The following is a 13585-nucleotide window of genomic DNA, read 5'->3' as shown; positions in this document are numbered from 1 at the left end:
CTGTGGCTGTGCTGTTCTATTTGTGGTGTTACTGCCTAAGAACACCATACCGTGCTGACACCTGCGACATCTTACTTTTGTTTTTAGGTTATCTTATTTCCCCGCTCTACTGAAAAGACCAAGTGGATTTTCTCTTAAAGTTTATCTTTGGTTGCCACTCTCCTCTTTTCTCCCTACAGTTGAGGAATTAAAGCTAATTGGTGGGCCTTATTTTGCTTCTTCATTTTATGCTTTTAACTGTAAGTTGTTACATCAGGACATGTGAGTTCTGTAACCATCACAGCTTAAATATATACTATTATATCACATCTCATTCCAGGTGGTTTCTTTCCTGTTGTCCCTGTATGATTGCTCCATTGCATGTCATGTACATCCATTCCATGTCAGATCTATTTTAATATGTACCCTACTGTTTCTCTGACATGAACTTTGTGCAGCATTCTGTGGCAGTGCACTTCTTGAGAGGACTATATTTTTAAGTGCAATTAACTCATTGTTGATCATTGATTGACTCACTCATTGATTGTTTGACTGAAAAAGCAGGAAAGCTCCCATTGGTATATGTGATACAGAGAGTGTGTGAGTAGGAGGGACAAAAAGAAAGAAAGAGATTAACACTCTTGAGATAACCAAGAAAATGGACTTGGTTTAATATTACAATAGAATTGATTTCAAACTCACCTATGGTAGATTAAAAAATCGGAACTATGAAGAAATATTGATTGGGATGCAGAAATATTATTAGCGACTTTCCCACTACCATCAAAATCAATAACACAAGAAAAAAGTCACCTAAGGAGTGTATTGTTAATTTTACTTTTCTTGGTCACTTACCAGTACCCTGGACAATGATTAAGTAAGCCAATGTAAAATGAAAGACTGTACTGAGTGCTTGATAAATGACAAAAAACATCAGATCTGGCAACCCTTCACCCATTACTCTGAGAACTTCTCTTTTCATCAACTGCAAAGCCGTGATTTATCGTTCACTCTTTCTATCTCTTCTCAAGGTTCCTTTTCTTTCCCTTTCTCCCTAAGTCTGGTCTGCCTCAACATGGTTGTCACAATGCTGCTTCTACTGAGAAAAATATTTTGAGAATAAAAACCTGCATGTTACTGAGTGCAAGTCAACCCAGTTGATCATCTCAATACTGCTTGTCCTTCTGGGAGCATCAGTTTTCAGAGAGGCCTTTTATCAGGTGATCATAAATTGCAATATGAGCTACTGTATCTTCTCAGCAGTTTCTGTGTCGATCCAAATGTCAGTGAGAGGGATTGTTCCAACACTGCTGTGCATGTACAGTACACTCATTAAGAAACCTGAATATCATCTTTGCTTGCTTGCAGAGTCAGGAGATTCTGCTGGTACGCATGTATGTGACCTGAATATTGACTACCCCCTAGGTCAACCATAACATGGCCCTTTGCGATGCCTGCTTAGCATTAAACAAGACATCACATTAGATCATAAAAGATCAACACAAGCTAATCCAAAAAAATCTAAATGTATTTTATTAAAAGTTTTTTGGCTTTCAACCATAAAGAATTGTAGGAATTCAAACCAGGAGGAAAAATAGCATGGTGTTGTGCAAGTGTCTTGGTGCTTTGAAAACAAATTAAAAAAAAAAAACTCAGGATTTAACATACATTTCCAGTAAGCGATATTGCCCCCTAAATAGTCCAGCAGCAGCAGTCTTACTGTTCAGGATAGACAAAAGCTAAGGACTTTGACATTGCCTGCAGAGCCAACAATCATGTAGTTTAGTTCTGCTGAGAATCTGCAAGAGACTAATTTGGAAGACCTGACACAGGAAATACTGAGGCCTTTGCCTTACATATTTCATCAATAACTATTTATAACACATTACATGCTGAATTATTGATAACCAGCTTTTTATCTCTCCAGCTCTTTGGCTGTGTTCAAAAAGTCTCTGTACCTATCCATCTACTGTATCTATTCACCCATCTGTCTGTCTCCCTACCTATCCATCTGTCTGAGTGTCTCTCTATACCAACACATTTCCACAGTGAGTGTAAGCTTTCCTGAGATTTATTCCTTTTCAAGATGAAGGCCAGTTTGCTATTTCAGTTTACAAAATAATTGCTTTCAAACCTCCAGATTAGTGATGTGTAGTTAAAGCCTATTTCCTTGCTAGAACATACTGATTCATGTAAGTATGATGGGGCAAAAATTCTGCGATGGTGTTGAAAAAGGACTTTTTTCTTACATTGAAGAGCCCGTACTCACCAGTGAACAGTCACCATGGAATATTTTTTAAATGGCTGAGACAATCAGCCTTATATTAATGCCACTGATAAGTAAATAATATGTTATTGATAATTTTAATTTCTGTCAGGGTCAGATTCTGTGGGATGGTACTTTACGAGAACTGAAAATATTTTATTGAACTTCAATGATCAGTTCTTTCATCGATACAATCTACAACATAAAATACATAATACCTTATTTCACAGGAACGGTATTGGTGTTATTATGGAAAGTTCACAGACCCTTGAATGTAATATTGTTTTATGCATGGATGGGGTAGATACAGAGAATACACAGCAATGTTTCAGCTGATGATGGCTATTAAGATGCCTCACAAATGGCAGTTTTTGCAAAGAAGGCACAGAAACATTTTCTTTATAGACAAAAATTGGGTAATAGAAGTAGTCTTGGTTAATAAATTGCAAAATAAGTTAAAAGTGCTGGGGGGAATTAACTAGCAATGGTAATTATGTACAGACTTGTAGAAAACAGAAAATACAGAATTTTTAACATGTTAAATACATATTCAAAGTACGTACTCAAAAGTATGACACAGAAGCTGGGTAAAAGCTTAACAGGCATTTGATAAATGATAAGTATTTAAGGTTAAAACTGGATAGACACAAGATAAATAGTGAATTGACATTGGATAAATGCTGGTTAGAGACAGAGCTGACAATGGCTAATAAATGTGCTTTCAGGCTTTGTCTTTTGCCTGATAAAAAGTAAAATAAATGACAACCCCACATTCTCCAGCCAGGACTCAGGACTCTGAGTCTCCATGAATATATCGCGTGAGGTATAAGAAATTCTTCCATAAACAGACCCTAGAAGGAAAGCTGTTTTTATGTAATATTCTATTTGTAGCAAAACATGAACGAGCCTGCGAGGAAAAATGCAACACAGAGCTGAGGTAAGGCTGTACAGGACTAGACAAGGAGGGCCATACAGCAGTGAATCACACCCAAGCTTGGCTGAATCACCGGACCTCGCAGTGCCTGTGAGTGAGTGTTCTCTCTGGCCAGTACGCATGACCTTCTGTGTCTTTGCAAAGCCAAGTCCGTGTACAGAACGTGCCTGCTGGTTTTTAGCTTGTAGATTAAAGCGGAAGCAGAGGCAAATCTGATACAGTTTAGTCCATTGAAACAACACCCAGACTGAATGTATTATTCTCCTCCAGGACCAAGGGCTTTTTGCCCCATCACCACAGACATTTTTGCCCAGATTTCCATGGTTCTTCAGAAGCTCCTCTGGTGAAATTCCTATAACCCAACACTCACTGTGAGCATACAAATAGACCATTAGCAGAAGGAATGCACACTTTCCCCTGACTGTAATTTGTATGGTGGAAGCATTTAGCTTTGACCTATTCAGTCACCCTTCTGTAACACACATCAGTACAAATGCCTATAGCCCAATTATGCCTGTGCATTCATGCCCAGTGAGTATACTGTATGTCCTATGAACAATATATTTCTCACAACTGGAGTCAGGATTTGACTAAAAATGCTATGACTGTTTAAATTACCACTGCCAAATATTAATTTATTAAAATGTTGCTGGCAATTGAATAGCAGTTGCAGGCAGTAAAGATTGAAGTATAAGAGTTGCCTTAGAAGAGCACATAAACAATAATTTTAATGCATATCTCAATTTGTAAACGTGAGAGAAAGAAATCACCAGTAATAATCAAGCCCTGCTGGGGCACAGAGACAGTTCTGATTTTAGGACAGCATGTACTTCTCAGAAATTATTAGATGTTTAAAAAACAGCAAAATGTTTACCAAGTGAATGGCTATCTCAGTCTGCCACAGATTTATGGAGGCATTGGACATAGGAAATGATAGTATACACAAACCTCCTCTAGCCATGTATTCTATTACTCTCCAATCAAATTGAAATAAAATAATGAACACTCACATGCACACATACTACCCCAGGGCGTGTCATTAGAGAAATTACAGTTGTGTGCCCAGAGAATCAAACAAAATTGCATTGAAAGCATTTACTGTACAACAGTTCCTGTTTATTTGAAATCCATTCCATAATGGTGTTTATAGGAAATAAATTTAATTTCCTATTTCAAAACAATGCAGTACAGCAACAACTCCAGGCTGCCATAGGTGCCATATGGCTGAGAGGACAGAGAAGGACGCTGAGGACGTAGTATGAGGGACATTGGTCTCTCCCCAGGTGCCTGAACAATTAACACACACCTGTGCACCATCATTAACCCACTTTTCTATAATCACAACAACATGAGCGTTCCTTGTTTGATTGACCAACGCTCTCCCCGCTGAAAGCGAGGCACATGTAGGCCAATGGGAGACAAAGCTGATGAGTGAATGAGTAACTGATTGACAGAAAGCCTGCTGAAAATCTCCAGCAGTGCAAAGCCTCCACAGTCAAAAGGTTAATGCAATTAATTAGAGGAAACCAGGGACTTCCCCTGCAGGGATGAAGAGGATGGTGATAGGTTGAGAGCAAGGCTGATCCACTCTGCTGTGGAATCAAGGTCAAGAAGATGGAATATCTGTGCTTGTTTAGGGACACGATGACTAAAAGTGTGCTTGAGAGTCTACAACTGGCCGTGAGGGTAATGCAAATGCATCTGCTAGAGGCCCGAGCCTTCATAACCTCTGTGCCTTACACTCATAATTTGAAAAAGCCTCCTTTCATTAAAGGATCAATTAAGCAATTAAGCTACACACTTAAATTCAGACGTGGCTGCAGCCCTCATTGACTAGTGACATTTTATCTGACGCAAATAAACCCTTCCCTGACCCTTCCTCGCCAATACCTCCACCCACTCTCCCATTTTATCTTTGGCATCAGGTCACTGAACAAGGAGCATGCCATGGGAGGATTTGAGATGCCAACTCGCCTCTCTCACACAGCCTGTGCCAAGCGTCGCTTATCTCCTGCTGCATCATGCCCGCCAAGGAACTTCAGCACTGGCACTGGCTCTGGCATAGTGATCTCTCTCCTCACCAGCCTTTTCTATGGAGACTCATCTCTGCACACACCCTGTAACTACCATCACAGACAGGCTCTCTCCACTCACGACTGTGACCACAGCAGTGGAGTTTAAAAGCTAAACTTTCCAAAGCAACAACTGTTAGTAAGTATATTGTATTTTCAAACACAATCATTAATATTAAACAACACTCATAATAAATATCTATGTTAATGCAAATAGGCCCCACTCCTTTCAAAATCGTATTTTGTGATGGTAGAGAATTATTGGTTTAACTGTTTTAGTATGTTTATATATCATTCTGATATGTGTGATTGCATGATTGTGCACATCCATGTTGTCTTGCTCCTACAAAATGTTAAGAACTTTCCTTTGCTGCTTTCAATACAATGACAGCTATACCAGGACACCAACTGCACTCTGCTTGTTTAAAGCCCTCCCCCTCAGTCTTTTTCCCTTTCTGTACCTTCGACTGTCTGCCATCACAGCTCTCTGCTCCACTGGTAAGAGTAGACGGAAGGTTGCTTTGATTTTTTCTTTTGTTACTGAAGAATTGGCCCAGTTGTTCTAAACAGCATGGTATGCTCCCCGGAACCTGGTCACAGGCTGCCTGTGTGCACAACGGAGATTCCTCTCCTTAATTTATCTTATAATCTGCCAAGGCAGATGTAAAACAAATAATTCTGTGCAAACAGAAAATGAAATAAAAACTAAAAAGGATAAAGTTACAGACAAATAGCACACATTATGTCCATAGGACAGAGTCAGCAACTGTAGCTGCAGATACACGGACACCTACATTCTCAGTATGCATGGCGTGTGGTTTCACCGCTAAGTACAACAAGCAAGCTATTAAACGTTATGGCGTACATGCCACATTCCAGCGTAGGAGGAAAGGTGGCCGGTAAAATGAAGGTCAGGACCACAGGGCGATGCATTAGAAGCAGAACGCCAAAGGGACCACAGAATAGAAACAGTGTGTGGGCTACACCTGGCTCTTGGAAGAAATCACACAACAAAACACCTCAGCCGCTGCAGCCTCAATGAGTTGGAGCTGAATATTTGAAAGCCCAGCATGCTGTCATAAAGAAAACAGACGTCTAAATGATGCAGGAGTGAGAACAGAATTTTAAACAATCGAGGCTGCAGAACGACCAGCAAAGACAACCGAGATTGATGCCGGATACTTTTAAAATGCACCAGAGCAGAAAGATATTATTCAGAAAGTTTTCCACACTTTCAACGTCCTACAAAACTCATTTGTCACATTTGTACATATGCAGCAGAATAGCTATATTTGGCTGACAAATTACAGCACAATATCCTCACTTCCATTTCAAAATCACTTGAGCAGCTGGCTTGACAGTGAGACTAACAATTCCCTCAAAAACTTACCAGGCGTACTGAAAGGCTGCTATTACTGCCAGCATTCAATTGGGCTTGATTTGCATAATCATACTCCACTAAAGTTTGATTGCAACAGCCTTAATGAGACATTGTCTCGAATGCCACAGTGCTCTTGTCAATGGGCAGAGACTCACCTGTTTCACTTTGATGGGTGCCCCACCATGCCCTCACTGTAGCACTATGTGGGAGGATACGGCCAAAATCGCCTCACAAAATTGCAAACAGTGATATTTGGTATATATTCACTGTACAGAGATACCACCTCCATATTTCACTTCACACACTGCGACACATCAAGACACACTACCTCTCTTTTTTCATTTCTCTCTATGTCTTTATTTCTCATACTTTGCTGCCCATTGCTTCCCTTGCATCTGAGACAATGGTCCTTACTCTCTCCATCCTTTTTCCATTTTACCTTTTTTCTCCTGATCGGCTAGGCTATTTTCCCCATCAAAAAGCATATCACACAGAGTAACAATTTAACAGCTCCAAGCAGAGCCTCTGTCTCACCAAAACTCCAGCACTGAGACCGATCTCTGAGATAATGGGATATAAAGCTGGCCCAGCACTCTTGCTCTGAGAGCATTTACAGAGGGGGAATGCATTATGTCCTCAGCAGCTGCTGCTCAGGGTCAATAGGCCCCCTGGGAGCAGAGGGACAGGAATATGACAGCGTCTTTGTCAAATTGTCACGTCACCCCCACTCAAGGCCACCGCTGTGCGAAAAAAAAGTTGCATTCCTTACACGTTGGGCTAAGGGTGCACAGGCAAAGGGAACGTGAGCACCGTCTCCCACACTACCATCTTCAGACACGTGTTCAGTGATATGCTAAGGAATGCTGAGAAGGAGAGAACTCCAGTGGTTTTTGAACGAATCATTAATACACATTAGACACACTCACTAACACAACCCACAACCCATTGCTTCCTGCCTCAGAGCAGTGAGGTGGATCATGGTGTGTGTTTTATCCTGTATAAATGATAGTTCTATTAGACCGGTGCACTGGGGCTGTTGTGGCAGTGCACGCCCACTGGGTGAGGTTTTACTCAGCACAAAAAAACTACTCTCACTAGCAATCTCTCTGAAAGGCTGATTAATCACTGGCAAACTTATTTACTCGTTGGCCAATCGAGAAGAGGCTTGCTGATCTAATTACTACTGCAGGGCCAATTAATTGTTCTCTGATCCCTGACCTGAAAAAAGAGAGAAGGCTGGCATCACAATGACAGCAAATGTGGTCTAAAGTTCCAACGGTGACAACAATGTGTCCCGCAACACATAACCCAATGTATCAATTAGGACCAATGCAAAAATAAAAAAAACTACAATTTGTTGGTTTGAAACTCAGAGAGAAAGCAGAGGTTGTACACTTGAGCAAGTTGCTTCTCCCCGGTTTCTCCAGTAAACATACACAGCTGTGTAACTGGCTAGCAAAATGAGTCAACCGTAAGAATTGTAAGTCGCCTAGGAAACGGGTGTCTAATATGCAAATGAACAATAAGGAGTGCTTGAGAAGATTCATTGAAAGGAAAAAACAACCATTCTTTATTTTTTCCTGACTTAGTCATACTATATATTGGTGAACGGTACATGTTTCCAGTAAGTTACATTAAAGGTATCATTAGCACAATTAGCATTAGCACAATTAGCAGCAAAATGTATGGAATGAGGTTTTCAGTGAACAGCTACAGCACCCCAAGTGCAGTCCCTCCTTTCCCTCGCCTCTTCCTTTTCTCTGGGTGAGATCCCATTAGATGCCTGTGTTGGTTATTTTTACCTCAGCGTGACGGGAACATTGCAGAGTATCTGTGGCTGAGCTGAGGCTCTTATCTCCCTCTGCCCAGGCTCTGCCAGCTCAGCGCGCAGCCATACACACACACACACACATGCACACACACACACACAGTCACCCATACACACACAAAGACGCGCGTGCGTGCACACACACACACACACACACACACACACACACGCACACACACACACACAGTCACCCATACACACACAAAGACGAGCGTGCACGCACACACACACACACACACACACACACACACACACGCACACACACACACACAGTCACCCATACACACACAAAGACGAGCGTGCGCGCACACACACACACGCACACACACACTGTCAAACAGACACACATTGTTGCATATAATTACACATATACACTGTCACACATGCTGTCTCTAGCAAGCAATACATATACACCCATTCTAATCTCACTGAACACACACAAACCCACACTACACATGTAGTCACACATACTACACCCACATGCATGCACAATCACATGATTAATTTTAATAAATAAAAGCACATGGAAAAATATACATTTTTAAACGTTTTATAACTGATGGCTTCATGTGTGAAGTAGACATGGACCCATGCAGGCATCCATTTGGCATATTTACTTTGTAAAGTGACTATTTACAGTTTTTCTCAATTATTTACAGTAACATCTTAACTGGGGATTTGGCTTCTATATGAGTAATAGGATCTCCTCCATTGACACCATTCTAACACAGGTTACACATAGCACAGAAACCACAGATCTTTGACAAATCACTGACATAACACATACACACCAAAAAAAGCCCAAGATACATCACAAAAGTCAGCCGCATCTCTCCTGGCACCATATATCAGCCTCCCATGCCTCTTGCTTCTAGCAGCACCAGTTTTGTGCTCATTGAAATACAGAATGTTTTCAAGGACTGTGTGTTTATCTTCTGGAAAGGACAGCAAGGGAAAAAGGTATTTTCTGTCTTTTATTTCCCCCTTGAGTTTACATTTTGACTGTCCCCGGTTTGAGCGTGATATGTTATCAGTTTAGGGAATGACTCTGTAGATGATAAATTGAAATGTCTCTGTTTTGTGTTTTCTGGTTGTTACAGTTCCATCCAAACTAATAGCGCATCATTGAAGCTGTGGACCAAGGACTCTCGAGGCAGCACTCGCAAAAACGAAATGGTTTTCATCAATAGAGAAAAAGAGTAATGAATTGTATGGTGGAATTTCTTCACATGCGGCGAACAAGCTGACAAGCTTCTGTCAAGTTCAATTGCTGCAGATAATAGACCGAGCTGCATTACACATGCTTAATGAAAACAGGACCACTGCTGTTGATGGTGGGTCAAGGGCAGCGGGAATGAAAGGAGTGTGAAAAAGAAATCGGCCACACTGGATTCTCTGGAGTCCCTTGTGCTTGCCGCTGTGGCTGGCAGGAGAGCACCTGCCTACTAAGGCTTGTGTGGACCCCACTGGATTGTGTGATACCATAGAAAAAAAAACAAGCGCTCTTACCTCCACAAGGTGGGGTGTGGGGTTGAATCCACATAGGTTGCAGACCTGTGTGTGACACTGCGTGCAGGAGTTGTAGTTGGGTGGCTCTGTGCTGCCGATGTTGAGCTCTGTCTTGCACAGCGGGCAGTTGACTTTGGGCCTCTCGGGCTGCTTGGGTTGGGGAGCAGGCTCCTGTCTGGCCTGCTTTTGTTGATGCTGCTGTTTGAGTGGTGACTCTTGTTGTGGCGTCGCCTGTTGATGATGCGTGGGTGTCTGCTGGGGTGGGGCATGCGGCCCGAGTGGGAAGGGGGCTCCACCCGGCTTGCCTGGGACAGCCCCGGGTGCAGCCGCAGGGCCTCGGGGCTTGCTGGCTGCTGAGCTGGCGTCACTGAAAACCACTTTCGGAGCCACGCGAGCAGGGGAATGCTGAGGCTGGGCGCCCTGCAGTGGGTCCACCGACATGAGGGTGCTGGCCTGGTTTAAAAGGGACGCCCCGAAACCAAACAGCTTCCCGGTCAGGCCATCCTGCGGCTGCTCCTGGGGCGGCGCGGGCTGCCGTGCGGGGGAGCTCCCGGCACTGCGGATCTGGTCCTGTCGGCTTGGCTGGTGCATGGGGGATGAACGGGACAGGTCAGGCTGGGATGGTGCCTTGGCCATGCCCTGGACTGGTCCCATCCCAGACTGGGAGCCCCTGCCCATGGGGTCCTGTCTCCCCAGGGTCTGGGCTTGGCTGGTTGGCCCCCGCTGGGCTTGGGGGTCGGACCTCATGTGGTGAGCTGCTGGCCCACCTTGTGGCCCCAGCTGAGAGGCAGGAGTTGGCCCAGTCTGTCTGTGTAGGCCTGGGGAAGCCTGGGGTTGGGGTTGGGCCTGGGTCTGGGGTTTGGGCTGGGGTTTGGGCTGGGGTTGTGCCTGGGGTTGTGGCTGGGGTTGGGGTTTTGGCTGGGGCTGTGTTTGGAATTTCGGTTGGGGTTGTGGCTGGACCTGGGGTTTCAGCTGGGGCTGGGGCTCTGGTTTGGCTTGGTGAGAAGGAGAGTGGATCTGCTGCTGACTCTTGGAGCGTGGAGTGGTCATGTCCATTCCTAAGGCTCTCTGCATCTGGCAGTTCAAGCACAGCCACTCCTGGACCTAATAGACCAACAGACCGGGAACAAAACAAGAAAACAAATGCATTAACATTACACAGGCCTTGTTTTTGAATCTGCCCTGCTGGCTAAAATTTATTACTGACTGCCCCTCCCCCCTTCCTCCTTTGTGCCAAAACCTGTATATGGATTTTGCTTAATAAAGATAGATCAAATATATTTTTCTACAAATGGGAGCTGTGCCATTTTTACAGAGTACTGAGTAGCTGCTGTTCAAACAGATAAATATCCGCAAGAATTGATTTGCCATTCTTGTGTTCAACACACAGCGTCCATCTGCAGTGTGCACGGCCTGTGAATTGAACCCAGTGGTGGACAGATGCCAGAGTGAGGCATGGGTCCAGAGCACGTCCGGCCTTTACCTCAGTGTCAGCACCTGGGTCTGAAAGGGTATGTGGAGGAGGAAGCAGCACCCGATTCAGGGTCATTTTAGAGGTGGCTTAGCTTTGTTGAATGATTAGAGTAGCTGTGAACAGAGGGAAAATGGTGAACACCAGCGCTGAAGCTTTCTGAAAAGGAAGCATTGGTAAAATAACATCTTTCACAATTGAGTTGAGCTCAATTATGGTATGGTTTTTCAGCAACATGTCAAACCACTGAATAATTGCAAAGCCATTATTTCCTATCACTGGTCTCAGCACTGATGAACTAACACAGACTTGTCAGTTTTTACTTCACATAAAACTACGCATAAAACTCAGAGAACCTCTCCTAACATATCCAGGCACTGCGATAAGACTGGTCCCTTCTAAGTGTATGTGGGAAATTTCTAACCAAAAACGTATATATCTGTATATAACGTACATATTATACATATCTCACTGGCACCCTTAAAGAGTCAGGAGACTATGCAGGGGCACTACAGTTGGACAAAGAGCTGATGTTGTTATCATGAAAATCGTGTTCATTTACTTTCATAATTGTTTGAATATATTCATTTTTTCTATATGATTAATATTTTGTGTATGTTTTTCTGTTGAATGATGGAGGCATAATTCAAAGGACATTGCTCAGTCTGTCACGCTGCATTATTGTTGAGGTGTATGCAGTTTGTTTCACAGGGTGCATGCTGTGAAATTTGGAATTGGAGGCTCTGCTTCTGACAATCGATGAGTTGATTAAGCAGCTTATTCACTTTTATATTCATTCTCTCCCCCATCACATGAAACCAGTCTCATTACAGCAGTAGACAGCAGAAATTACATCTTGATGAACACATACTCAGAATAGGTTTCAAAGCCTGTGAAGTTAAGATTCATTTTGAGTACAAATAACCACTATAGGTATGTGATATGGTTTAACTTCACTTAAGCTGAACAGTCATAAAAGAAACAAAGCTAGCCACCTAGTTATCTATGCGCATCATTACTATTTTTGTGGCTAGGTAACTACCCGCCAACAGCAATCTCTGGAAATTGGCCCTTTTCTGCACTGATAACATTTACTGATGCAATCAGACAGGACATTGGCATCGCTTTCAGTTGAGACTGCCCAAATAACAAAGGAGAGCTGATTATGTATTAGAGCTCAATGTTGGATTTTGGAATGGGAAAAACACTGATCGATGAGCCTGAGGAGGACCAAATACAGATGAACAACAAATAACGGTTGTGTAAATCTTTAATCCTTAAATTTTATAACGAACATTTTCTTGTTGGCAGTGACTCGTGCCAGATAGGTAATAATTCATTTCACAATTTATATGCACCTTTAATTTGATGTGATTTGATGAACATGAAGTGGACAGAAAACAATTGAATTACAGAAATCATGATTTCAGTGTTGATACAGCCTTGCTGTAAATTTTGGAGCAGTTATTTGGAAATAATGTAATGTTGGCAGACCAATCTTGACAAAGACAAAGACAAAGACACTGCCTGAGGCACTGGCCAGTTCTACAACAGTTTTTTACTACTGCACTGTAGTAGGATTATACTTTTCCTAGTCTACAGATACGCATGATAGAGATCTCATCCCCATGCACATGCCTGTCACACACAACCAGTCGCTGATAAAGCAAAGCCGGTAAGCTTGAGTCTCGGTCTATGTCTGCTTCAACGAATCCCAGCTGTCGTAGTATGTTGTTTTACACCCACCTAGGATTACACCCAGTTTCCCCTGAGCAGTGTGTGAGGACTGGAGGGGGAGACAGAAACAAACTTCTCCCACCTACCTGAATGCCCTACTACACGCCTATGTTCCCACCTGACTGCTACGCTCTGCTACCGAACAGCGTCTGGTGGTCCTGTCACGGCACAAAATCACTATCCAGAGCTTTCTCCACCGTTGTCCACCAATGGAGGAATGAACTTGCACACTTCATCCGTTCTGCTGAACCCCTCACTATCTTCAAGAAACATCTGAAGACACAGCTCTTTTGCACTCACCTGATCACCTGAAACAGCTAGCTTGTACCTTATGTGAGCAACTGTTGGAACCTGGTCATGCAGCACTTCTGATATTGTTGACTCCTTATATGGCTTTTTGCTTGTGTT

At 43.0% G+C, this 13585-nt stretch overlaps 1 protein-coding gene across 5 annotated transcripts in view; it reads right to left on the bottom strand.

Moving 5' to 3' along the window:
• bsna (bassoon presynaptic cytomatrix protein a) overlaps positions 1-13585 on the bottom strand; it is a 127429-nt gene that overhangs the window by 72284 nt on the left and 41560 nt on the right. For all 5 annotated transcript variants that reach the window (XM_036532543.1, XM_036532544.1, XM_036532541.1 and 2 more), the window contains exon 3: positions 9970-11073. In XM_036532543.1, coding sequence (XP_036388436.1) covers positions 9970-11073 — 1104 coding nt within the window. The remainder of the gene's footprint in view (positions 1-9969; positions 11074-13585) is intronic.

The sequence above is a fragment of the Megalops cyprinoides genome, chromosome 7, assembly GCF_013368585.1.
Source record: "Megalops cyprinoides isolate fMegCyp1 chromosome 7, fMegCyp1.pri, whole genome shotgun sequence".
NCBI classification, from domain to species: domain Eukaryota; kingdom Metazoa; phylum Chordata; class Actinopteri; order Elopiformes; family Megalopidae; genus Megalops; species Megalops cyprinoides.
The sequence above is the reverse complement of the archived record's forward strand: the minus strand, read 5'-3'. Positions and strand labels throughout refer to the sequence as shown.